Source organism: Micromys minutus, assembly GCF_963924665.1.
Source record: "Micromys minutus genome assembly, chromosome: 5".
NCBI lineage: Eukaryota > Metazoa > Chordata > Mammalia > Rodentia > Muridae > Micromys > Micromys minutus.
Genome location: NC_137974.1, coordinates 67,713,407 through 67,741,159, shown reverse-complemented (window position 1 = coordinate 67,741,159; position 27,753 = coordinate 67,713,407). Strand labels below are relative to the sequence as shown.

The window sequence follows — 27,753 nt, the reverse complement described above, 5'->3', positions numbered from 1 at the left end:
TTATACTAAGTTCATGGAAATTATGCATGAGTGGAAATTAAATATTTGTTTGATTAATAAAATAATCAACAAATCCAATGATTTACTTCAAAGCTACAGAAGAAAGAAGATCAACAACTTGAGCCTAAAAAAAGCACCAGCCCGAAAAATGCTGCAGAGCCCACTGTGGATCTCCTAGGACTTGGTAAGTGAAGGAAATTTCAGGACTGAAGCCTACATGAAATGAACATGATGGCAGGCCTTCAGGATTCTGTCAAATGTGGTCTGCGAGGGTCTCTCTCGTGAGTGTGCTCAGCTTTCTTTACTGACACACAAGTAATGAATTCCTTGGGGGAGAAAGAATCTTGAGAGGCTTCATAGATGTGACACTTCAGCATTTAAGTAAAGACCAAGTCATGTGCGCCCCCCCCCCCTTTCTCTTAGCCTCCCTCAGTGCTTAAAAAAATTTTAGGGGAATTTCTGCTGTTCCTTTAGTACAATAATCCTGGATAACCTCATTAGCTAATATAGAAATTCAAACTTTAATTAATTTTGTAAACATCAGCAGTGCATCTAACAATTTGTTTTGCATATAAAAATTGTTGGTAGTGGTTTCATGATGACAGTTTCCTACACACGATTGATTACGTTCATCCCTTCTTTACCTCCTCTGTCCCTCCCTCTGCTCTCAACCCTTCCTCAGCCCTTCCCACTCAGATGTCAGTGAGGTAATCCGAGTTCCTTACAGGAGTATGGATGAAGGATGAGTTCAGGATGTGTGCAACTCACCAGTGCCTTCAGCACTGAAGAAAATGTCTCTCCCTCACACATCAGTCATCGAGTGCCCATTGCTCTTCAGACAGTGGCAAGGCCTCATGAACTCCTGCTCCATGATAAAAAGGCTCCATCTTCTGTAGGCAATGACAGCTGCTAGAGTGCCTTGGTCGTGTTCCTGGAAGACAGCATTCCACAACACTGCATCCCCCGCTTCCTTTTCTTTCTTTCTTTCTTTTTTTTCTTTTGGCTCTGACATTCTTTCACTTCTACTTCTGTGCTATCTCCTGAGCCTTGGAGTAGGTGACATAGTCAGACACCTTGTTTATAACTGAGCATTGAGTCCTCACTTAGCCGCAGACTTTGACAATTGAGCTTCTGCATTAATCACCACTCACTACAAAATGAAGCTTTCTTGACCAGCAGCAGTAATGTATGGGCATAAACTGAAATATTTAGAAGGCAATTTCTTTGGCAAATTACACTGATTTTTGTAATCAAATATCCTAACAGTACCCTTTTAAACAAAAAAAAAAAAAAACAAAAAAACAAAAGAAAACTAGGGCCTAGCCATTTTGAAAAATCTACAGTAACCAATATGAATTCTTTTCAGAGAACTGCACCTCAAATCCAATCAGCAAGTGGTTGGTCACCCCATAGTCATGCCACTGTTGTATCAATGCCTTGTCTATTAAGTTGTCAGTACAGTGCATATATTCCTGAATAAGACAATATCTCTCTAGATGCTTGATGGTACTTTCTAGAACAGAGAAGGAATGACTGCTTCAGTCCTAGCTTGATTTCTATATGCCCTGTAATTAAAATATATAGTGTATTCAGTAATAGAATCTTGTCTTGTAATTCTGCTAAAAAATAGCATGCATTGTTTAGGGTCCTTGGGACCTTCCTGGCCAACACCTCATGGAATTAGCCCATCCCTGGTACTTTTTCATTAGGAATAAAATCTGAAAACAGCTTTGTCCATGTATGCAGGTTCCTCTATCCAAAGTTTATCTTACTCTGTCTTTGTTGTTGCTTAATTTGTAATCATCAAGCATCAGATCTCCTTCTGGCTTTTCCATACTTAGTTTGGGTTGGACTCTTGCCTCACACTGCATAAACCTTTTTATCTCCACCTCTCCCTCTTCCACTTTCATGTTCTATGCCTTACTTCTCAGTCCTAACTGACAGCCTCTTTTTCTCTTGTGGGACTTCTCCTTGTTTCCTGGATTTGGGGTATATATTTGAGATGGGTTTAGTAGCATTTGTTTGTTAATTAAATATGAGAAATTAAATATGAGAAAAGAAGAATTAAAGGTGCTGCCAAGTATGTTTTTGATTGGACACCCAAAAGAATAGAATCTGCCATATAGGTGGGAAAGTCTGCAGGAAGTCTGGATGGACGATCAGGAGTTCTGTTTGGCCATACTTAATTGGAAATACTTATTACACCAAAGATCTAGTTTTAATAGAAGGGGATCTTAATTAGGTAGATGACTTAAGAGTTTAGAAAGAGGTCTAGATGAGGAGTACAAAATTGGATGATACTGACTTGTAGGTACCTATTATTGAACAGTATGAAATTAGATACGCTGTTAATGTGAAACTATGAAAGTTTACGAAGAGAAGAGGTTTAAAATCTGTGCCTTGTGCTATTCAGTTGGAGGCCAGGAGATAAAGGCTCTAGAAAGACCTAGAAGGATGAAAGGAGTGAGGGAGTGGGCCCACTATGACATCCCCTTGTAAGTGAGGTCAGAATGTGCTCGCTGGTGCTCTGGTGATGCAGTTCTTCAGAGTAGTGGTGGCATGTAGGAGAAAAGGTTCATTCCTCACAGCTGTTAAGTCACCTGAAGCTAGCTAATATTCTGCTGTCTCAGCTCCCTCCTTTTATCTTAAGCAAGAACTTGTCAAATGTCTAAAGACAAAAAGTAAAAATTTTAGGTTTTGTTGGCAATAAAAATCTCTTGTAATAATTACTTAGCCATAGATAATACCTGAATGAATAATCTATGTTATTAAAACGTAATTTGTAGAAAAGACAGAGAATCAAATGTGGCCTACAGACTGCGAGTCCCCAGTCATTGCTGGTGGTTATGGTAAAGGAGCAGGAATGGATAGCAGGTCATGTGCAGCCTTGTGAAGGTTGTGTCTTCAGGTTGTTACTTGTATTTTCTAGGTGACGTAGCCATCAAATACCACGGAATATGCAGGTAAAATGAGGAAGGGAGGAAGGAATAGACAGCTGTCTTGTGTTTCTGGCTGATGAAGCAGAATGAGGGCTGAGAAATGCACTCAGCTCAAAGCAGAGAAACTTAAAGCTGGAAGGATGTAGATGGTCAGTTAACTGGGAAGGCTAACAAGGGAAAAATAACTGTATGTATGGTCCTTTAGAGGTATTGTACTATAAAGAGGGGGAAGAAATGGAACAGTAACTACAGGAGGATATGAGCAGGAAAGAAATTTCTCTTTAGTGAGTAACATTATAAGATGTTTATTAGAAGTGAACATGTAGAGTAGCCAGATCTGATTCCAGTACCAAACAAGTAAACAAAAGACTGCTGTAATGATTTCTCCCAGTAACCCAAGGAGATTGGAGCTAATAGGAAAGAGAAACCACTGGCCTTTTAGACATTCATAACTATATAATGTAACTCCATAACTACATAAAGTAAGCCACAGGCAGAGAACAGACAAATAAGGTCATATCTTAGTTGCCCCAGTTGATCCCCAGACCTGAAAGTGGAAGAAATAAATGATTGTTAGCCGATGAAGCCTTGGGATGCTACCTTGCTGCATTATTGCAGTAGTAGAGTTGGGAATTTGCTTATTACATCTGCTGATGCCAGTTTGTTCAATAGTTAACTACTGCCATCCGTTCAGACAACTGCTGGCTAACCTTCCTTGTACACTCGAGACTCCGTGTGCTACCACAGTGCTCTTTTAGACAGTGGGGAAGCTTTAGTAAACTTTTCAGGGGAGAAACTGTTTGTTTGTGGGGCATGTAATAAGGGTAAGGGAATGTTTGAAGAGGTGAGGACTATATAGTAAATTTTACTGGTGGTGGAAATGGGCTGCACGTTGAGACCATACCCTAGACAAGTCCAAAGGGTAGAAAGGGTAAGGGAAGAGCAAAAAAGGAGCTTCTCGCTCATAGAGTTCTAGAGTGGGGAGACTAAAGAGAACCAAGGAAGCCCTTCATAGGCTAGAGAGATGTGACTCTCTCTGTCCCTCTGTCTTCCCCTGTCTCTGTCTCTGTCTCTGTCTCTGTCTCTCTCCTCCCGTCCCTCTCCTGGGGAAATGAACATGTGCATGTCTCTGAACTTCTGAGGGTGTCTGAGAGTGTCACATGCACTTTATACCCAGAAAGTACTTTATGAAATCAAGTATGATTTAGCTCAGGAGAGTAGACAGTTTCTTTCTTGAATAAAATTAATTTTTTTGCCTTAATCTTACCATAACCTGGCAAATGTCTACCAAACTATTTCTTACACGTTATGCTTTAGTATTGAACTATTATCTTTGGCCTGTGGAGACTATCACCATTTTAAACTTTTGGAAATAAATTTGTTTCATATGGTTTGATTTCATATTGAAGGGAAATCTTGTCTTTTGAAGCCATATATAGAATGGTACAGGTATGTATAGATATTAGCAACCAAAACATTTGTTAAGCCACATCTAAGCAGTTGCATGTGACAGCTGTTTGTGTGTGTGACTCCTGAGAGACCAGTAGCATATGGGCAAGGCTTCTTTATAGCATTATGGTTCCTGCTCATTAGAGCATGTCTGACTTCAGTGCTGTTCCCCCAGCACTGTAGACTGGGAGCTTGGAACAGGGGCCCATGAATGGAGTATGACAGACAACACCTGAGGGCAAAGATTGCCTTTTCGGGGCATCTCACTTTTTTGGCAGGTTAGCCAAACAGTTAGCAAACAGTTTAAAGCTTGGAGTTTTTAAGTGGGTCATGTGACTTGAGCCTATAGATTATTCACTTAGGGTTTATTTCATCCTATAAAGAAAGGATATATTTTAATACGAGAGGATTCCAAACAATATTTTATTAAAGGCTTTAAATGACTTCTTGTCTACAACAGAAGAAAGTTCCTCTGACAACACAAACATTTAGAAAGTTTTAAGAACTTTACTACCAAGAAGAGCATGGCTGAGTCTGCTGGGGCTTTGTTGGCTCAGTGGGTACCTGAGGTACTGGATTTGACAGCTCATTGTGATAGGTTGTACTGAACACTGGATGTTCATGCTCTGTCAAAAATGATAATGAAAAATATATTTGTTTGCTTGTCACCTTCTTACCCACCTAAAACTAGGTTGTCAGTGCGTACAATTTCATGTCACTCTTTGACATCATTTCATTATCTTTGTAAATAGATTGTGAACACCTGATGAATCTGCTATTCAAATAGAAGTTGAATGCAGTTAGTATTTTCTGAGCACCAGCAGTTTGTTGAGCACTAGTAAATATGAGAAAAGGAATCTGTGGTATTTATGGTCATGCATACAGGAAATAGAGTTGCAGTTTTAAAGGAAGCAAAACGTGCTGAAGCCAGTTGCTTCTGGGGACTTAGTTTGAAATCTGGATTAATGTTAAGGTTTAAGTTTAAGTGTGTATAAATGCAGAAACAGGACACAACTTACCCCAATTTATTATGATGATTAACCACGTTTAATTTGAATAACTATTTTAAAAATGGTTTCCAACATTTTAGCTTTTATTCCATCAGTTAAGACCATGCTGTAGTCATCCTTGATCTGGACAATGCTTTGAGCCTCTACTGTGTTGTAGTAATGCTGATTAACTGAGGGCTGATCCTATCCCAGGTTTCTTTCCTTCCATTTGCTTGTGTTGACCATGTCCATCTGCATTCCTCTACATGGCTCTGGACTTTGTACAAGGGCAGTGGGATGGTAAAAGAGAGAATCAGTATTTGAATGATTTTCAAATGTTTGCTTCCTGTGCTTAGTGCAAGGAATTGTTGAACATTTGAAGATTTGGTCTTAATTTTGAAAAATTTAGGTAATCCTTTGTAGTTAGGCATGATTGTAATTATGTGTTCTTTAAAGTATTATATCAAATACATAAAATAATACACTTCAAGATGGTATTTTTTCATATACTTTTGGTCATACAACCTGTTGTTGCTATCCGTTTTTCCCAACACTTCAGTGACCCTATGGCTTTTGCAGAAATGAGACACGTCAGACATCTCACTAGCCTAGGGATCAGAAGACTGTCACATAGTTAAGTCGAGTGAACTTTGCTACTTAACTGGATGTTCTACACTGAGGAGGTCTTCGGGGTCAGTCTTCAATCTTTCTACCCTAGTACCTAGAGACAACTACAGTTTCATGTTTCATGGGACAGAAATGACATTGTGCAAACATTCTTGAAAAACATCAGGATGATGTGATCATAATAGTGATGGTGATAGTGATTCCTTTTCTGTCTTTTTAAATACTGAAAATTAGAAACTGACCTTTAGAATAATTGGAAACAGTAATTTCTGTGAGACATGCTGAAGGTAGTGAGCAAAGACAGCATGTTTACAGTTCATTGGGAACTTGTGTTTCCTGATGTGCAGGGTTGAAATGTTTCAGTTAGGTTATCAGAGGTTATTAAGAATTGGTTTTTCAATAATTTTGTGTATATATAGCTTTTGTAGTAATAAGGAATATTTATGGGAATGATATCAAGAGCTTACTGTTAAAATACCATCTAATGAGAAGTCTAGGATGGAGGGAAGCTGGAACTGGTATGTTGTGAATGTGGCATGGGTGGAGGTAAAAATGATTAGTGATTTCACAAAAAGTAAGTCTTCAGACTGTGGTGAGTAGTGTGCTACCATTTGTTTAGAAGAGGTTGGAGTTATTCCTGGAAACCAGTAGAAGGCTACTTTAGGATGGAGAGTAAGTCCTGGGGTAGCAAGGGGCAATTTTCTTTTGAATTGTTTTTATTTTTAAAAAACAAAAATTTAAAATAGCACCCTGTTTCCTGTAATCTAAGAGCTTTTATATTGACCAAAATGTATATTCCTTTCAGATGGTCCTGCTGAGCCACCAGTAACCAATGGAAGTGCAACCACAGCACCGCCCCTGAGCGATGATCTAGACATTTTTGGACCAATGATTTCTAATCCTTTACCTGCAACTGTCATGCCCCCAGCTCAGGTATGCTGGGAAATGTGCTTCTCTGTGACACTACTTCTTACAAAGCTTCAGAAGTTTAACTTTGACGTCGTCCTTGAGCTTCACTGGCTGAAAAACTGTTCTTTAGGCCAGGGTTTAGCAAGCTAGTCTTGCAGTTTTCTTTTGTTTAAACACAGCCACTTCTGTTGGTTTATAGTTTTTAGCTTCTCTGGTACTACAGCTATTGGGACAGTTACAGAAGAGTTTGCTGTGACCCACGCAAGCAGACTTCACTGTTGTTAACATTTTAGGGGACAACGGAATTTAGAATGTATGTTTTGGGGTGAGGGTGTGTGAGACAAACCTCAACTTGACCTTAACTCACAAGCCTGTGTTATTAACATTGTTGATGTTAATACATTTGATTCCATAAGTTCTGGCAAATTAAATGTTTGTATTTTTCTGAAGGTAAAATATGTTTTAAGGTAGTCTTAAAACAAACCTTGCTATTTTTGAATGATTAAATAAAAACTAGTGAACACAGCAATAAGATTTTTAAAGTACTAATGGTTAAGAAATTCAGTTATTTTTTGTAGCATAACATTAAATTTCCTTCAGATGAAGCATTAACCTTCAAGGTTCAGTTTAAAGTCACTTGGAAGTCTGCAACAGACCATTCCCTATTATTTTGGAACACTATAAATAGCCAGTGTGTTTCCTAAAAGACATTTGAGATGCAGTACTTCTTTTCTGTATGAAAAGTGGAGTGTGAATGTAAAGATTTCCATAACTAGTCCATGTGCCATTAAGACTAACAGTGTTTTATTACACACATTTTTGTTACAAAAGTTATTGTGTATTTACCTTAGCTTTAACAACTAAAATTTTTGGGAATTAGTTAGGCTAAAGTCCTTATCAATAGAGTGGGTCTTAAGAAGAGTGGCTAGCTTACTGGTGTCTTTGGCCCTTCTAGTCCCTACTGCCCTCATGTGAAAACAGGGACTGAGATATGCTTGCCATGCAAGCGTGAGGTCATGAGTTCTGACCCACAGCCCCCACATAAAATGGGTATAGCCTCAGTGCTGGCAGTGGTAGAGAAACAGGTAGATTCCTGAAACTTCACTGGCTGGCCAGACGGCCACCAGCCAGCCTACCAGCTGGAAAGCTCCAAGTTCTAACCTTTATGCCAATCAAGTTCTAGCCAGCTGGTAAGCTTCAAAGGCTAAGCATCATGCCTTGTGCACTCTAATACGTACCTCAGAGGATGGTATGTTTTTTTTCTTTTCTTCCCTTAAAAAAAAAAGCCTTGTTCGCACATACACACACACACTCAAGGAGGCTAATAGAGAACTTCCCCCAGAACTGGAGATAGAGGAGTCCTGAGCCACCATGTAAGTTCTGGGGAAACTAACATGGATCTTCCAGGAGAGCAGTAAATGCTCTTTTCCTTCATCTTCTTTATTTTACATTCACACTTTAAATTTCAGAACAAACTCAAACAGTAAATGCACCCAACCCTGCTATTCTGTGGGAGGGATCCTCTAGATTTGAGCAGAGAGTAAATGTTCTTAACCATTAATTTGTCTTTCATGCCCCAATATCTTAAAAACCATACCTTAGTACTTTCTTGAACACTGTTTGTGAACCAAAATTATGCCAGTCATATTGAGCTGTTTAAAAGATAATTTATGATAAGAATTACCATTTATCCAAACTACATGCTGAGATTAAAATCCAAGTACATTTCCAAAATACTGCCTTTGCCAATAAAGTATAACTTGGATGAGCATATTTATATGGGTGCTGAAATGGCAGAAGCTGCTAATTCTGGCTTTAGTATGAAATTAAGCTATAATTGGGTTTAAGCACCAAGATCTTGAATTACTCTGAACCTATTTGACTTTTGCTGTTTTCTGAACATATGTAAACTTTAGTCAGAGATTTACCCATGTATAAAAGTAGCCTGGGTTTACCATCTATTTGGAAGTAGGTGAGGAGAGAGGGAGGGAGGGAGGGAGGGAGGGAGAGAGAGAGAGAGAGAGAGAGAGAGAGAGAGAGAGAGAGAGAGAGAGAGAGAGAGAGAGAGAGAGATGGGGGAGAGAGGGAGGAACTGGGTTCAGCAGTCCTTTTCTGTCTGCGTACAACAGGGAGGGAGTGGAGACACAGACAGACAGACAGAATATGAATATGTGAGAAAGTATGTACAAGTGCGGATACCACCCCTGGGATTCCTGAGTTATAAAACAACAGGCACTGTGGTGGTGAAATGACAGCAAACACACCACCAGTAGATGAGCAGACTTCGGTTCTGGTGTGCCGCTCAGGCTGGCCGATTTTAGCCAGTGTTGAGGTAGCTATTCAAACTTACTTACATAATATTTAGGCCATGAGGCTGTTCTTTAGATTGTTCTACTATGAAACCAGAATTAGTGTTTCCCCAAACATTTTGGCTTTTTTTTTTTTTTTTTTTTTAAATAATTCTGGCTCATTCATCCAGAATGGAACCTAAGGTACTGAGTAGATTTAATGTTGCACGGAAGTGACCTGATGGAAGGGTCACATGGTGATGTCATTGTGTTATCACTGCTAATAATAACTGAGTAGTTATATTTCATTACAGACATCTGCGGTTACAAAGCCTGTCCTCATTTTATAGGATAGAAGTCAGGTGACATGTAAATGTAAAGGGACTTTATCCCAAGACCCAGGAGTAGGGATCCAGTTCAGCCAAGCTGGCTAGGAACCATCTGTTGGTTGTGGTTCTGTCCTTCTTCATTAGTGACTAAAATATAGTCAGATTAAAAGATACTGCTAGGTTTGGTAGTCTGTTGTCTTAATTTCTTACCGTATTCTAGAGTTTTTGCAAAATAAGACAGCTTTTTCTATGTCTCTTACAAGTCTTGCTCAGTCATAATAGAGTCAAAATATGGTTCTACCTAAATAGGTTTGAATAAAATACTTTGATGGTAATTTACTACATGGTGTTCTCTCTAGGACAGAAAATATGTGAATTTAGCTTCTGACTGCTACCCAACTCTATAGTTTTAGAAAAATGTGAGCCAGCATTTACTAGACTTAAGAGAATCCTTTTATTATTTAAAACAAATAATTAAGCAAGAGTGCCAGTTGTGATTGTGCAAAGCTATCTTTACATGAGATAGAGTAAATATAGTGGATTAAAGGGAAACTTGTTTTATATTAATATCTAAATTACTTGTATCAGTTTGCCTCTGAATAGCATGAAGGATGTGGCTGAATATAGAGTTAGCCAATTTTCTGTAGTACTTTCTGGATTAGATGCTTTCTAGTACTATTAGAATAGGTATGTATTCATTTTATGGTATGGCTTTTGAAAAGACAAAAATCTTTTAATTTATCATTGTAGAGCCTTTGCTTCTGCAAGTTGTTTGTTCTGAGTGACCCTAGTTCTTGAATGGAGGTGGTGGTCATCAGGGTGCACCTGCCTGCTGTCATAGCCACTGTGTTCCAGGCCAATGAGCAAAAACGGCCCTTTCCCAGCTGCTTAACGTGGCCGTGGAGGAGCTCTGGTCTCCTTGTTTTTCACTACAGGTCACACCAGGAATCATTGCACCTGCTCGTGTGTGGGCTGGAAAATGATCTTTAGAGATGTCCCCATTTCTTCTTATAATATACGACCAATTTCATAACTTTCTGTGAACCTTAGTAATAGACAAGCTGTGTTGCGTGGAAATGAACAGATTGTGTTGGTTTTGCCCAGGGGACTGCCTCCATACCAGCAGCTGCCACCCTGTCTACCGTAACATCTGGGGATCTGGATCTGTTTACTGAGCAGACTACAAAGTCAGAAGAAGGAGCAAAGAAACAGCTCTCCAAAGACTCCATCTTATCTCTGTATGGCACAGGAGCACAGCAAAGCACTCCTGGTAATTGATGTTGAGCTTCCGGTCGATGACATGCTGTTACAGAGTGCATGTTCTCAACTGATGACATGCTGTTACAGAGTGCATGTTCTCAACTGATGACATGCTGTTACAGAGTGCATGTTCTCAACTGCATCAGCCACAGTTTCTATGGAGTAGTGGCTGCTTCTGTTACAGCCTATGTAACTGAAATGAATGAAGCATTAGAATTAAACAGCATAGGATTCACAGAACTTTATTCATTTGAGACTTAACAAGTTGATCACATATCACTTTATATTGTACTACAGGCTTATAAGACAGGAGTTATTGTTCAGGAATTACTAGACTTGGATTTACCTGAAATTTGACTTTGTGTGTACTTTTGTTTCCTCCGCAGGTAAACAAACAGGCAGTCAGAACTATACATACATATAATTATGCAAACTTGCAAGTTCTTTCATTATTGTGAAATATAGGCATATGATTTATTAATCCATCACACCCTTTGTTCCAATATAGACTGAAACTGTGTGCACCCACCTACTTCCTCATAAAACAAATAACCACCTCTCTACCTGCCCGGTTGGTTTTGGAAGAGCAGTGGTGCGTGTCGGCAGGAGCAGCATGCACTCCCAGGCTGTGCATCTGGGCAGCAGACAATCTGTCTGCATTCTGGAAGTAACAGGCTCTGGGGTTGAAGTGTGGGTTGGCTTGAGCTATCTGTCCTTTTTCTGTATCTGGAGAGGAGTACAGCCATGTAAAAGAGCCTTTTCTTGACCTGTCCTCTTCTTTCTGGTTCTTACAATCCAGGTGTGTTTATGGGACCCACAAATAGACCGTTTACCTCACAAGCACCGACTGCATTTCAAGGTTTTCCTTCCATGGGCGTCCCAGTGCCTGCAGCTCCTGGCCTTATGGGAAATATGATGGGACAGAATACAGGCATGATGGTGGGCATGCCCATGCACAATGGGTTCATGGGAAACACACAGACTGGAGTGATGCCACTTCCTCAGAATGTTGTTGGCCCTCAGGGAGGAATGGCGGGGCAAATGGGTGCACAGCAGAGTAAGTTCGGCTTGCCACAAGCTCAGCAGCCTCAGTGGAGTCTCTCACAGGTAAGGCTCATATAGACTCTACCATCTTAACATCCAAGAATCCATGTTTGTATTTTGGGTACTTACGTTTGTTTTGAAATCTAATGATGAAACAAAAGAAAGGGTTAAGTTTAATCAGATCCAACTGTTTATAGATAAATGACTATTTACTGTCCTTTCTAAGAATATTATATTGTATAAATAAATGCTAGGAGTTTCTCCTTTTCCCATTTCAGGCTGTAATGTAATTATAATGGTGAACATGCCTGTACTACTAGTTGGAAGTTATCTTGGGCAGCATATAAGAGACACCTCAACTCCTACCTATTGTAAGGCTTATCTTCACTGATAGGCCTGCATCTTTTTCATTAATTCCTATCAGTGAGAAAGAAATCCAGCTTCATATGCTTAAAGCACAGTGTTATGAGGGATTTCTGTCATGTGGTTACTGTCTATTGATGTATGAGAAACACCCATTGGCTCAGGAATCCGTATGAGAATGTAAACCCAGCTTACCTCAGGAATTGACTGATAAACTCCATGTCTGTGGCCTAGGTTAAAGCAAGGAGTAACATTTCTCCTGTTGCCCCACAGACAGAGACTGTGACTTAGTGCTCATGGTCCCATTCCCTTTCCTGTGTGATGGTCCACCAAGCATTTTACAGGAACCAGGACCACTAAGACCCCTGGTGTTACTTGAGAACATTGACTGCCAACTAGCATTCACAGATTCACCATCTGTCTTACAAGTGCTCATGTGTGTTACAGTTGCGGTTTAGAGGAGTACATGGACAGACTGCTCATGCATTGGAAGCCTCAAAAGTTGTGTCATATACTAGTAACAGCTTTTCTGGGACCAAGATGCTGAGGCTCACTTGATTCAGGTTAACTTACAGGAGACCAGTGTTGAACAGTAGTTCTGTTAGCAAGGCCATGAGTCTTCGTGAGGAGAAGGGGAGGTGAAATTTGTCTGCCAGTAGACACGTTTGTGGTTATGTCTTGGGTTTTCAAAAAGAAAAAAAAAAAAAAAAACAAACCCTGCACAAAGAACACAGTTAATGTTGAGCATAGGTTTGGAACTATTTTAGGTAAATACTGTGTCTCTTGCTCTGTCACCAAACTGAGTAGTGAGGGAGCCACTGTGCTAAGCACCTGCTAATGCACTAGATTTCCAGACATGGACTTGTTACTGCAGAGCCTATAATGAAGTTTAAGTTTTAGCTAATTATGCTCTTATAACATACAACACGTGCTATAGAACCTTTTTAATGTTTAGGAAGTCTATTAAGGCCAATTATAAGTATTTTGTAAATGTTAGGGTAATTTTAGGTTAAATTTAGGATATTTTACTCTAAAATTTCTCAGTCCTTGGGAGTCACAGAAAAGTGATGGACTCAGATACAAACCCAAAGATTACTTTGGTGTGTTTTTCAGTTGTGGTTAATCTAGAAAGTGAACTAAGTATGGATTACTTTATAAGTAATGCCTAGCTCAGGAAAAAGTAGCTGTTTGATCTGAGTAGAGAGACTGCTGTGTGGTCTACCTCAAGTGTCTAGACTAATTTTCACATCTGATGAAGTGTCTGGCTAGAACTAGAGAGTCAAGAGTGAATCATCCTTGTAAACTTTTGTGTTTCACAGATGAATCAGCAGATGGCTGCCATGAACCTCAGTAGTGCAAACGCTGGTGCAGGTTTTGGCCAGCCCCCCAGCACGACAGCAGGGTGGTCTGGAAGCTCATCGGGGCAGACTCTGAGCACACAGCTATGGAAGTAAGAAGCTGCAACAGTTTCACCCAGAACTGACACCCGACATTCCTCGCTACAAAGGCATCTAGTTCCTGTTTATTCATGTACATACGTATTTTTTTTCTTTCCCCCATTTGTTCACATTAAGAATGACCCGATTGACCGTGTTGGTCTGTGCTGATTAAATTTGATGTGAAAGCAGGTTGAGAAACCATCTTGTGTGCAGGGCAGCTTTGCTCATATTTCCCATGATGTCATAAACCACATTGAGAAGCTGCTCAGTTAACTTGTATAATCGGTTTACTATCAAAATTATAGCTCTAACGTTTGCATATAAGGGAAGTAGTTATCATGTTAGTAACACCGCTAACAGCATAAACCCCACCCCCGAATTAGCCAGTAATCCTGTAGGAGGTACTGTATGATCAAATGTTTAATCCTATACATAGAATGTAGATATCACTGAGCACTGTTTCTAGTGTATCAAATTCTTTTACTCATCGCTCACTCCGCTGTGCTGTTGCTATGATGTGCTTAACAGGGAACGTGGTTAGTGAGCGGAGATAAACCTGGATGGTACAGTGAAATGCAATGAAGGTTTCAGAATTCAAATTTCCGTTGCCTCTTGTACTGTGGACCTCTTCTCATGTACATAGTGCTAATATGAAGATCTTTTTCTGCACTATATGCACACAGGGTAACTAAAACAAAGCCACTTTTAATCCTTGAAGGTATATCCAGGTTTATGACAGTAATTGTGTTTACATTTTATGGTGCCTAGTATTGACAAAATGTTATTTCCCTATATTAAACAGATGAATCCACACACCTTTTTTATTTGTGGGTTTTATTTTCTACAGTGTACACTGCCACCAGCTTTCCAAATATTTCATGTTGTGAAGCCAAGAACTTAATTGGAAATATTTAATTGACAGAATACTCATCATCAGCTGCTAAGACCTATTTCATTCTACCAGTTATGAGATGGTGTGAGAGGGAGGGAGCAGTGCATGAGACACTCCAGTGTCCCTTTTCGGTGTCGTGTAGCTTCACTGTACAGAAGTCTTCCCGGTGGGAGAACACATGCAGAGCAGATGAGAACAGCACATTCTGTAGCACCCGGCTGACGGGAAGGGCTGAAGGCAAAGCAACAGTACCTGAACGAGCAGCAGCCCAGGCTCCAGACGTCCTCCTCCACACCCGCTGGTGCTGGCGGCTACACCTCAATGCTCACTGTGTCCAGGTGGTACTTTGGCTCATTGGCTAGATTGACCTTCTCTGTCCTAGTGTGCCACACGAGAACCTATGGGGGAAAGGGATAATTTAAACAGTCGCACGGTCAGCACTCTAGGTTCAGCCACATGAGGGGGGTGAAGAAGTACCTTGGTACAGTTACTAGCTTTTGGTTCCAGTTCTTCAACTGTTGTTATCTGCTTTAGAAAGTCAGATTCTTGCATCCCTGGCTGGGATCCGCGGCGCTTAAATACAGCTTTCGGATTGGACAAGATGACTTGCAGACTCACGGCAAATCCTTTGTATGAAGTAAAGAAAAAGATTCAGTTATGGTATATTTTTTTCCCTTTGTAATTGTGGTCACACCAAAAAGTATAAATACCTACTGTGGTTAGATCTTGGTATTCACTAATAGGAGCCGATGCTCTCTAAGGAAAATTAGTGTATGATTTTGTACACTGAGGACACCTGCCACAAAATGAGGTCTGTTGATAATACAGTTTCAGAAACTGCCTCAGATCATCACAGTTCCACATTCAACACTCCATGCTATTGCAGTCTTATTAACTCTGTGTGGTGTTCCAGTGCTGGCCCAAAAAAATGACTGTTTTTGACATAGTTAATGTGTGCTTTGTCATGAAGGTCAGCACTGCCCCCAAACAACATGGACCAACATTGACAGGATTGGTTGTAGAGGCACTGATGATCATGAGGAACACACATTTCATGTATAATCACTAGCTTTACTTTTTAAGCATGAACGAGGGAGGGAGCTTAGAGATCAGGCAATAGCGAGCCATTTGACAAGTTTGATTTCTGTATTGGCATGTTTAAAATCAAAAGGATCTAGCTTAGTGGCAGAACACTAGTCTCACGTGGGAAGCCCCGAGTTCACCCTTCAGCACTGCAAAGACAGAAATGTGATCTCCCTCCCATGACTGGGAGACAGAGTCATTACTGTTTAATCTGCTTTAATACACTCCTAATTCCACTGCACTGTGACTGTTTTAGAAATCTGAAGCCTAAACTTTTGCTCCTGACAGTAAACTCAGGCCTTCTGGGAGCCGCTGGATTGAGGGCCAAGCTAGGAACTTCTTCATAGGAGCATGTGTTTACTCTTCCATTAGCAGTAGACGAATGCTGCTTTTTGAAGAACTGTCACACCATCAGACAATAACAAGAGCTATGAGAAGACCGCATCACTCCCATCACCTCCAGAAGTCTTGCTGCTCAGTCTCATGCCCTGCTGCCTTGTGGAGGAGGTTCATGCTTAGCTATGCACAGATGGTGCTCTAGGCAATGCTGAGTGAAGCAAAGTGGCTTTCAGACTCCAGTGTCCTCCACTGATGCTGCATGGGAGGATGTGGGGCATCCTGGTAAGCAGCACTAATGTGCAGTATCTAGTCCTCTGTTCTTGATTAGGTCCTTGCATTTGGGACACTGGCTAAGTCTCTTCACTTTTGTTAACTCTGTAATGCCCCCATTTCTTAAATCTGCAAGAGTACGAAAGCTCAACCTTGGTGTGGGGAGTATGCAGAAAGATTGTACTGACTTCAGAGCACTGTGCAAAAGACTGCAATATGTAAATAAATATGCCACTATGTAAACAGTAACGAGGGGTGGGCAGTATGAGCCTCTGCTCACAGCTGCACGAACCTTGGTAGACAGGTAAAGTGAACGTCCTGGAGGGCAGAACCAGGACACATGTATGTCATGTGACCTTGATCAGGCACAGCTGGTACAGCACAAGACTTGAGCAACACAAAGCTGCAAAAGTGCCTTTCGAATCAGACCAGATCACATTCGTGTTAATGATTCTTGCTTTTTGTCGTGTGCTTCATCCTTTACCTAAATGCAAGTCTGCCCTTCTCAATCATATTGGAGCTTCTGGAATATTCTGTATGTGGCTTCAAGGCACTGCTTTTTATATCCCTATTTTCATAGCACACACAATGATCCAAATTATGCAGAGGTAATTCTGAAAACGTAAAACCATTTAGACCTGATTTCCTTCATTGTCCCTCAAGATGTTAAACTCACCATCTGCAGCCACTGAAAGATTCAGATTAGATGAGTATTTTCTCCATTTCCTTGGTTCAGGAATATTTCATCATAATGTAAATTGTGTGGCAAAATGAAGCACAGGCCACAGCCAGGCCTGAGGCTACCTTTTTTTTTTTTTTTTTGGAATGCCTTCTTGTCCTCATTGTGCAGTGATATGCACCTGAACAACAGAGCTCTTAGGGAGGGGGCTCACAAAGGGGACTTGGGGTGGGGGAGGGAGAACATTATCCAGATGTTCTTCATTCACCTACTTCAGCGGATTCTGCCCGTTCTCTGCTCAGGAAGCAGGTCACAGCCACAGCAAGCATGCATCATACGGTAACTAGGTCAAGCTGGGTTGCATGGGGAAATCTACCCTGATGAGAAGCATGCTGAGCTGAATTTCCATCTCTTGGAAAGAGGCAGCAAGTTTAGCTCCTGACCATTGATTTCCAGTCTGCTGTGGGTGTCTTGGGATTTCTTCAGTTGCAAGTATTTGCCTTGAGCATTATATCCTTACTGGATTTGGCTTTAAGGGTTCTGCTGTGTCTTTTGAGGTATTAGGATTCTGAGAGAAACCACAGAAGTAGGGTTTTCTGTCTGGGTCAGTTACTGGAAAACTTGCTGTGCCAGTGAAAGGTTTCTGTTGGTTGTGAAGACAAGTCTTAACATTTAAGGATGGGGGTGAGGTGGGCATATTCCTCACCAGGCTGAGAGAGGGACAGGGTTTGCCTCAATAGATTATGTGCTTACTGAATGCATTAGAGTCCTAACAATTCATTTAATGTACAGACAAGATATAACCACGGGAGAAGAGATGGCTCATTGGTTAAGAGCACTTGCTCCTCTTCCAGATGGCCCAGCTTCAGTTGCCAGCACGTGTGTCATATCTCACAATCATCTGTAACTCCAGCACCAGAGCTTTCCACACCCTCTGACGTCTGTGGGCACCTGCATGTGCGTACACGCAGGCAGTATAAATGTTCTTTAACAAAAGACATAGGATTAAATAACAAGAAGAATGTTTAGTCATTAGGGGTGAAACACATGATACTCTCCAAGAATAGGTAAATGTTAGCCCTAAAACTGCCAAAGCTGCTCTTCAAGAGACTACTGCACAGGCAAGGAGCCCCCATACTCTGCTGTCCTCTTTGGTTGAAGAAAGAGAGTGAGGAAGCTATAATGCAAGAATTTGCAGAGCAAAAAAAGTCTGCTGGTGGGTAGAGGTTCTCAAACCTTCAGTGTCATCAGCCGATGCTCACTTAAGTACCCAGACCAAGTAGAGAAGTAGAAAGGAGGAGTTGAGTCAGTTATCCTGACTCACTCGGCCTGGGAGTCAGCAAGAGCACAGCAACCTAGCTGCAGCTTCTACATGGAACATGGGTGTTGGCTGGCTAGTGTAGGGTCAGACTGGCTCTGAAAGCTCAGATGCCCCTGCCTAAACTTCAAAACAAGCCTTGAAAAGATACAAATAACTTGGCCATGTCTCAGCACAAAGCTCAAGAATATTTATTTATAATACAGTATATATTACGTTTGTGTGTTCATATTACAGACTCAAACACATGCATATCACATTACCCAACAACTTAGAATTCAAAATGTCTCTGAACTAGAACTTCCTGTTGCGCAAAGCCGCAGGAAAATAAACACCACAAAAAACAAATCCAGAAATGATGGCTGAATTATAGAATGTGACATTGGAGTATAAACGTGCTTCATATTCAAGACGGCTGAAGAGGTGGCCATGCTGAGAGAGAAGAGGGACAAGGCCATCTCAATGACAAAACTACGAGGAGACTTACGTGTCCTGGGAAGAACTCACATCTGAGACACAAAAGAAGATCAGCAAAGATGATCTTTAAAAGTTCAATAACAAAAAGTTTCAAATATATGGAAACGATCAAAGAGTAAATTACTGATCAGACCAAGAGAAGTGAGAAGGTAAAAAACCACTACACTGAAGTAAAACTGAGACAAGCATTAGAGAATCAGACTGAGAGGTGAGAGGAAGGTATACAAGTATATGAAGAAATGGTGACTATCAATTCCCAGCCTTCATTCAGTGAAGATCTATAAGACCTGGACAACCCTGTTCCTAACCTAAACACAACCTAAATGAAACCAGTCCAACGGTAATAGCACCTTACACAATCTTAACACGATAGGAATGATGTCAGACAAACCATAGTGGAAGTCATAACCCCATTTCCAAAAACCTTAAAATGCAAATCACTCAAAGTCTGCTGCTTCTGATGTAGAATTTAAAAGGCTCAATAACAAAGATTGGACAATTTTTAAAGTTCAGTAGCAAAGATTAAGTTTCAAATATATGGAAACAATTAGAGTAAATTACTGATCAAATCAAGGGCAGTGAGAAAGTAACTGAATGCAAGCGAAAACAAGCCATGAAAGTTTGAGGCTAACGAAGTATTTGGGGGAATTATTGTGGGGCTCTGCATGCATGTACACAGTCTATAGGCTTGTTTTCTCCCACTCTCCACCTTATTTGGGGGTCAAGGTCTCTCACTGGAGCCGACCACCTGACTAAACTGGCAGGCCAGCAAGCCCTGAGATCCTCCTGTGTCCTCCCCTGCCCATGCTGCAGTTATAGGCATGCGCCACCACACCCAGCTGTTTACAGAGGGGTTAAGGATCTCAACTCCAGCCCTCATGCCCTGCTGCCCCAATGGGCTAGCGTGAGACCTCCTGCCTTAGCCACCTAAGAAGCCGGGGACTGTGTGTGTGCGTGTGTGTGTGTGTGTGTGTGTGTGTGTGTGTGTGTGTGTGTGTGTGTGTGCTCAAGCACGCGTCTATGTCTGTGTGTAATATCCCATTACAGCAAGTGTTTTAAAAAAGATTTTAAACACTAAACTAGAAAGATGAGATCCTACTTTTAAAAGCTAGAAAATGTAGATAAAACCCAAGTACTATTAAATATAAGAGCAGACACAGGGAAGAAGAGAGAATACAGAAGAATAATGAATGAGAAATGGCTCCCATGTGTTAAGTTGTTGGGATGCTTGGGACGGTTTGGCCTTGCTGGAGGGAGTATGTCACTAGGGCAGGTCTTGGAGAGTGCACAGCTGAGCCCTATTTGTAGTTCCCTGATTTGAAGGTATGACCTTGGCTTTCGACTCCTGCCACCAAGCCTGTTGCTTGCTGCTGCCCTACCCACCTCAATGGACTTCAGTTCCTCTGGAATTGTAAGGCCCGATAAACTCCATAAGTTGCTTATGGTCATGATGTTTGAATCACAGAAACAGAAAAGTCACTAATACACCAGTAAGCATCCATTCATAAGTTCTTGAGAAGTAGAAGGCACAAACCACCAATATGGAGAGGACAGGCTCTAGTGACACGAGGAACAAAAAGTATTAGCTTTATGACAGGGTTTTGGACATCTCAGATTAGAATAAATGGATTGAAATATAAGCTACTAACACAACGGACAACCTAGAACAATGGAAAGGAAGTTTACGGTTCAGCCACCTTTCAATAATGCAACTTTCTAGGCCAGAAATCCCTCACCTATGAATCCCTAAATGAATAGGAATTGTACACTCAAATTTTACCTTAAAAAAGATTATTTATTTATTGTATGTAAGTACACTGTAGCTGTCTTCAGACACACCAGAAGAGGGCATCAGATCCCATTACAGATGGTTGTGAGCCAACATGTGGTTGCTGGGATTTGAACTCCAGACCTCTGGAAGAGCAGTCAGTGCTCTTAACCACTGAACCATCTCTCCAGCCCTAAATTTTACCTTTAGTGAAAAAGGAATACTTCCTTAAATTGCCCTGACAACCAAACTATGTAAAAGCATTATAGGAGAACTGCAAGCAAAACTCATGAAGAAAGGCAGAAAGCCTCCTTAGGTCCCACAAGTCCATGCAAAGGCATGAAAAAGGCAGTAATAAGCTGAGCCATGGCCAAGTATGTTAATCTCAAGGTTGGGACTTGTAATCTCAACTGTCTAATTCACTATTAGAACATGTAGAAGGAAAGCTATCTTGATAGAAGGTCAGTACTGTTTTTCACAAAATACAGTATTTTTTCATGACTCGGGATGGGGATGGATCTCACTGAACCAATAACAGATGTGAAGTTTTCAAGTTGACAAAGGGCATTTGAACAAGGAAGAGGAGAGAAACTAGAACAGAGAAAAGAGTGCTAACCTTTTACTTCCAGATTCGGACTGACTCAGACTCCTGTAGGTTCTCAAGAAACGCAGACAGCTAGCTACTCTGACTGTATTGTTTAGCAATGTAGTGGAGATCCTTCCCATGGGAAGAAGCAACCCCCCCCCCCGCCATCATTTGTTTTTTAACAAAACAGGTGACACAGATGGGCATAAAGTCCATAAAGCAGAGGTCCTTTCTGTCACCCAGTCAGCAGCGTCAGTAGCAGCTGCCAGTGTCTCCTGCTGGACAGACACCAAATGTTCTCACTGCCACGTACCCGACTCGCTCGAACACACTCTTCTCTTAATCTATCAAGAAAATAGTCTCATATGTCCTGCAAATTAAGCCTACTCCTATTTCCTGCAGCATGACATGGCTACAAGTCCTTTATAGTTTGATCACAAGATACTAACAACTTTCTGAATCAGTGCCCAGGGGTAGTGAAGTCTTGACATGCTCTCTTTTTTTTTTCTTTTAGTGTGCAGTAAGTGTTTTGCCTGCATGTATATCTGTGTGCATGTACAATACACATGTCTGGTGCTTGCAGAGACTAGAAGGTGACATTGGCTCTCCTGAAGATGGAGTTACAGATGGTTGTAACTCATGGGTACTGGAAATCAAACCTGGGTCTTCTGGAAGAACAGTCAAGTGCTCTTAACCCCTGAGCCATCTCTCCAGCCCCTAGACATGTTCTTTCAATGTTGCTAATAGCAATTAATTTCAAAACTCTCTGTCCACTTAAAAATAATTTCAAATCTAAAATAAAACACCAACGTATGCATGCACACATAAAGCCACAAATATACACACTCTAGTCAGAGCTCGTTGGAAAAAATAAGTTACATGTGGTACCACTACTCTCTGGAGTATCTTCTTCTCATGGGTCTTTCTGTCAAAGCATATACTACCTCCTGGAATATTACATGTGTGAATTTCAATACTCCTCCTGGTTCAGATATGTGTTAAAATATAAAACCACATGTGTGACTATTAAAATGTCACCCTAGTCATTGTTCTGTTGCTAAGGAGAGACACCATAATCAAGACATCTCTTATCTTTAAAAAAAAAAAAAAGGGTATTTAATTGTGGGCTTGCTTACATTTTCAGAGGTTAATTCATTATATTTCAGGAAGGGACATGCTGGTAGACATGCACTGGAAAAGTAGCTCAGAGTTCTACAGTCTGATCCAGAGACAGAGAGAAAGAGAGAGAGGCAGACACACACACACACACACACACACACACACACACACACACACATACAGAGAGAGAGAGAGAGAGAGAGAGAGAGAGAGAGAGAGAGAGAGAGAGAAAGGGAGAGAGGGACACACACACACACACACACACAGAGAGAGAGAGAGAGAGAGAGAGAGAGAGAGAGAGAGAGAGAATGAAAGAGAAAGGGAGAGGGACACACAGAGAGGGGGGAGAGGAGGGAGGGAGGGAGAGAGAGAGAGAGAGAGAGAGAGAGAGAGAGAGAGAGAGACAGAACGAGAGAGAAAGGGAGAGAGAGACACACACACACACAGAGAGAGAGAGAGAGAGAGAGAGAGAGAGAGAGAATGAAAGAGAAAGGGAGAGGGACACACAGAGAGGGGGGAGAGGAGGGAGGGAGGGAGGGAGAGAGAGAGAGAGACAGACAGACAGACAGACAGAACGAGAGAGAAAGGGAGAGAGGGACACACACACACACACACACACACACACAGAGAGAGAGAGAGAGAGAGAGAGAGAGAGAGAGAGAGAGAGAGAGAGAGAGAAATTGGACCTGGAATGGGCTTTGAAACCTCACTGCCCACCCTAGTGACACATTCCAGCAAAGTTACAACTCCTAATCCTAATCCTTCCAAACAGTACCACTCCCTAGTGACTAAGCATTCAAATCTATGATCTTATTGGGGTCATTCTCTTTCAAACTACCACAAATGGTATGTTTAGGCATCCCCAAATTTGGGCACCAATCTTTAAAAGAACTAATCTTTGCCATTGGCTTCTCTTGGTTTCCTTATCAAAATCATTTGATCTGTTAACTAAAAATTTTGTGGTTGCCATTTATTTCATTAATGTATACACTTAACATATGCTAATATCAGTGTATGTGTGTAGGTGTAGGTGCACACTCATATGTATATACATATATACATGTATATATGTGGTTGCATATGTATACATGTGCAAGTGGAATTCAGAGGTTAATCTCAAGTGTTGGTCACCAGAGCTCACATTTTGTTTTCTAAGGCTTGAAGGACCTGCATGGATCTTGATAATTATACCAGACTGGTTTGCTAGCAAGTACCAGAGATACATCTGTCTCCACCTCCCCAGCCCTGGAGTTATGAAGTGAATGCTACCATGCCTACAGTTTCCATGGTGCTGAGGTCAAACTTGGGTCCCGTGTTTGTGAGGCAAGCACTTTATGAAGTAAAGTACCTTTCCTGCTTCTAGAGCAGCATCTCTCAATGTATGAGCACCAAACAACCCTTCACAGGGACTGCATATCAGATATCCTATATATCAGATATATACATTACAGTAGCAGATTACAGTTAGGAAGTAGCAGCAGAATACTTTTATGGTGGGGGGAGTCACCACAATATGAGAAACTGCATTAAAGTGTTACAGTATTTGGAAGGCTGAGAGCCACTGCCCCAGAGTGGTTTTACTACTGAAGACATAAAATACATTTTCAAGTTGGGAAGTATAACTTCTCTAGGTCTGTGTCTTCCCCCACTTCCCACTGTCGGAGACTGTTTTTAGTCATTCTCAACCTCTTGCTTTCCTCAATGAACTGGATGGCTCCCTTAAGTTCTACAAAAAGCACGGCCACAAATTTGACGAGACTATTCTACAGCTGTGACTTAGTGTGAAGAATATGGCAATCTCTGCATTCGGTTTTCTAGTCCATTAACAGGACGTCTTTCCGTTCAGTTATTTCGTTTCCCTTTAGTCTCCATTACCCAAGGGCCTTGTCCCTGATTTCATCCTCCTTCCATTCCTGATGTAATGGTGAACAAAACCTAAAAGTGAAACGTTCTCACTTTGATTCCTCACTGTCACTATTTACAACTATGAACTGATTTTTCTGTTGTCTTTTTAAGTTTTTGAGGTGGGGTATCACTATGTGTCCGTAGCCTGGAACTTGCTATATAGATTAGGCCGGCCTGAAGTTCTCAGAGATCTGCCTGCCTCTGTCTCCCAAGTGTTAGGATTATAGGTGGCTCCTCACACCCAGCTGATATTTGTACTCCTGCATCCCACATTATTGGTTGGCTCATTTGTTACCCTGATATTTTCTCTTGTGATGGCTGCTACAATTTTATTTCCTCCTTTCCTGGTTTCAAACCCAGCGTGGACACTGCTTTCTTGTGAGCCATCTCTCCAGGCCCCCTGCCTAGTGTGTTTATCATGCAGAATATTTCAATTTTGTCGACTGATTTTTAAATTTTGCATCTATTAACATGGTCATATTGACTTTTCTCATTTATATTCACATGGTATACACATATAATTTTTGCATCTCTATATAAAAGGGAGACAGACTTATAATTGTTTAGTTACATCTTTAGTATCAGAGTGGTACTGGTCTACCAGATGATTCAAAAATATTTCCTTTCTAAAATTTGGAAATGTTTGAAGGATTACTATTATTATTAATTTTTTATAGTCCAGTAGTTAGTTTTTCTTTAGATATTTAATAGAAATCACGAGAAGCCATCTGCACTGGACTTTGGTTGACTACCAATTCACTCCCTATGTATTTATGGATTGGCTCAGATTTTGTTTCTTCTTGAGTCAGTTTTAATAGTTTAACCATGAATTTATTTTTATCTAGGTTCCTTAATTTCAGATACATTTTTCATAATTCTCTGAATTTTTACAAAGTTTTTGTAAGGTTGGTGGTTAACAGTTCTTGTATTCCTGACTTTACTAATGAGACTTCACCTGTTTTTGCTGGGCAGTCCTTTGAAAAAATTGTGTGTGTGTGTGCATACTGTTTTGTTGTGTTTGTGTGTGTTGTGTATTGTATTATATGTATGTATGAAGTCAGTGCACATGTGTGTGCACACAGAAGTGCACATGCAGAGCTCAGAGGATGCTGGTGTCTTCCCTACTGCTTTCTGCCTATTCCTTTGAGGCAGGGTCTCTCACTGAGCCGGAATCTGGGCAGGTTAGCTAGGCTGGCCAGCGAGCAAGCTCCTGGGAGTTGCCTGTGTCCATTCTCACACTGGTTACACGAACGTGCTCAGCCCTTATGTAAGTGCTGGGGATTCCAACTCAGGTCCTCACCCTACACAGCCAGTGCTCCTGTTGATCAAGCCAAGCCCCCTAGTTTCTGCCGAAAGGATGTTTAGGTTGAGTTTCTGTCCTGCTGTTCTCGTCTGCATATGATTCATTTATTCACTTACTCATTAGGTCTCTACTCATTTTCAGATTATCTTTTCCTGTGACATAAGGTTACAGTATTATTATTCCCCCCCGCCCACAGGCATTTAAAGGCCTTTAACCATTCCATTCGCTGTACCCTATAGGTTCTAAGACACCACCGTTCTATTTTCATTCCTTTCAAAGTATTTTCCGAATTGTTTCTTATTTGACTAATTGGTGGTTATTTAGACACGTGTTGTCTAGTTTTCATAGGCCTTGATTTCACAAACGCCCTGTGGTAAGTGTATGGATATTTAACTTCCCTTCCTATGGAGCTGCTATTCTGCTGCTATAACAAAAGACCCAGGACTTCAGTTTTAAACAACCGGAGAGTACATAGGCTGGAGTGCTCAAGGACACCATGTAGGCAAGAGCATCATGACATGGCAGAAGGTCAAATGACAAGCCGGCTCCCAGAAGAGACATCCGAGGGACTGTCTTGCCTTGTGGCAACCCACTCTGGTAGCAACTAACCCTGTTTTGAGAGAGCAAGAACTTTTGCACGTTTCCTGGTCCCATGGTTCTAAGCCTAAACATTCACACCCCACTGCACAACAACACACACCCTGACAAAGGCTGGTCTGCCATGCCTGGCAAGCAGCAAGAGCTGCTGGCATATTGCTTCTCGTCAGTTTAGAAGCCTTTTCTTTGGCTGAAGAGCATCAAGTACCCAGTCAGGATTTTAGGGCGGGCTAATGGACGTCTCCTTCCAGTGCACCCTGGCTTGTTCTGCCCTGTTTCATTCCTCTCAACGCCTTGTGTAGTTTCTTAAAACTCAGTGGTCATAGTTCTCAGGGGTGGGAGGTGGGGGGCTACTGTACTTCTAAGAGAAGTGCTTTTTAGAGGCAACTCATTTAAGTCTCTAGTCTGAAGACAACAAAAACACATTCAACACCACCCACCCCCGCCCCTGGACATGGACAGAAACTTGGTCCTGAGAGCCCAGAGTGAATCCCAGAGCCTTAAGTAACTGAATTCTGCAAATGTTCATCTATGTTTTCTGAGCATGAATGCCTTGGAAGTTTAGAGGAGAAGGGGCTTCGCCAGTTCAGAGACCACTGGGGACGCAACCTGTGCCATCCTGGGAAGGGCAGACGCAAAAATGGAGGTGCACGCCAGTACTGTTCCATGTTCTCAGGCTGTTATTTTTAACTGGCAGCAAAAACAAATTGTTTGTTTTAGCTGGAGAAAGTAGAGATTTATTCTCCATGGCATTATTAAATGGGTCATGGTAAGCACTCTACTAGAACAGAAACAAAACAAAACAAAACAAAAAGCCAGCAACAAATACCTTGTCTCATTTCTCTTGAGGGCTTCAGCAACAAAGCTGTCAGGCGTGTCCTTTTCTTGGGAGCCTTGTTGGGTTCTGATTCTACGTCCTAATGACCTCTGCTATCTACTAACTCCTAATGAGTTTTGAGTTTGTGCCAGCATATTTTAAAAACTAGGAGCATGTTTACATACATGCATAGTGTGTATACATGGAGGTAAGGTTTGTGCACGTCTGCACATGAGGAAACTAGGAGACTGGCATGTGCCTGCTCGGTTGGTTACTCTCTATCTTCCTTTGAGACAGGGTCTCTTGTTCATCCTGGTGGCCATCACTCATCAGTCACCCTTTTGTAAGTGCCCCCTTTTTATAGGAACACGTTCTGGGACTGGACAGATAGCTCGGTGCTTAAGAACAGATGCCGCTTGAGTAAGGGACTTGATTGGTTTTCTAGGACCCACATTACCAGCTCATAAGTACCATGGACTCCAGCTTCCAGGAGATACCATGCCTCTGGCCTCTTCAGAGAGCCACACTCAAGTACACATACTCACACAAGGACATATGGGCATATTCATATTTTAAAATAATCTTGGAAAAGAGAAGTTTTGTTGCCGTGTCTGACCTAGGACCAAATCAGCCTATGAACATTTACTGCTGTTTTGTCTTCATCTTACCAAACTTCCTCTCCTCATGGCTTTGACTTTTCCCCTTTTCCTTCCTCTAATAAATACAAAGCGCGTCTTTCAATCTACCGTACTACATTCTAAAGGCCTCACTACATTATTAAATGTTTATAGCACAAAGAGTTGACTCTACTTTATCACACATTCAATTTCATCTGCAATCATCCAATCTACTCTCTCTGGAAGAGGGCCCATAGTGTTTAATGCCTTCTGCCATCCCCACACCAGGTGTTATTAATGTGCTCACATTTTGATCCAAAATGTTATTTCCATATCCCTGTGCTCTG

At 41.3% G+C, this 27,753-nt stretch overlaps 2 protein-coding genes across 4 annotated transcripts in view; one reads left to right on the top strand and one right to left on the bottom strand.

Annotated features, from left to right (window-relative positions):
• SMAP1 (small ArfGAP 1) overlaps positions 1–14,441 on the top strand; it is a 75,150-nt gene extending 60,709 nt beyond the window's left edge. For all 3 annotated transcript variants that reach the window (XM_080916696.1, XM_080916697.1, XM_080916695.1), the window contains 5 exons: positions 94–184; positions 6,810–6,937; positions 10,635–10,800; positions 11,590–11,897; positions 13,517–14,441. In XM_080916696.1, the coding sequence (XP_080772822.1) occupies positions 94–184; positions 6,810–6,937; positions 10,635–10,800; positions 11,590–11,897; positions 13,517–13,651 (828 nt within the window). In that variant the 3' untranslated portion in view covers positions 13,652–14,441. The remainder of the gene's footprint in view (positions 1–93; positions 185–6,809; positions 6,938–10,634; positions 10,801–11,589; positions 11,898–13,516) is intronic.
• A 398-nt stretch (positions 14,442–14,839) lies between these two features.
• B3GAT2 (beta-1,3-glucuronyltransferase 2) overlaps positions 14,840–27,753 on the bottom strand; it is a gene marked incomplete at both ends in the record, with an annotated part of 81,728 nt that continues 68,814 nt past the window's right edge. The window contains 2 exons of the mRNA XM_080916843.1: positions 14,840–14,926; positions 15,006–15,154. Of these exons, the coding sequence (XP_080772969.1) occupies positions 14,840–14,926; positions 15,006–15,154 (236 nt within the window). The remainder of the gene's footprint in view (positions 14,927–15,005; positions 15,155–27,753) is intronic.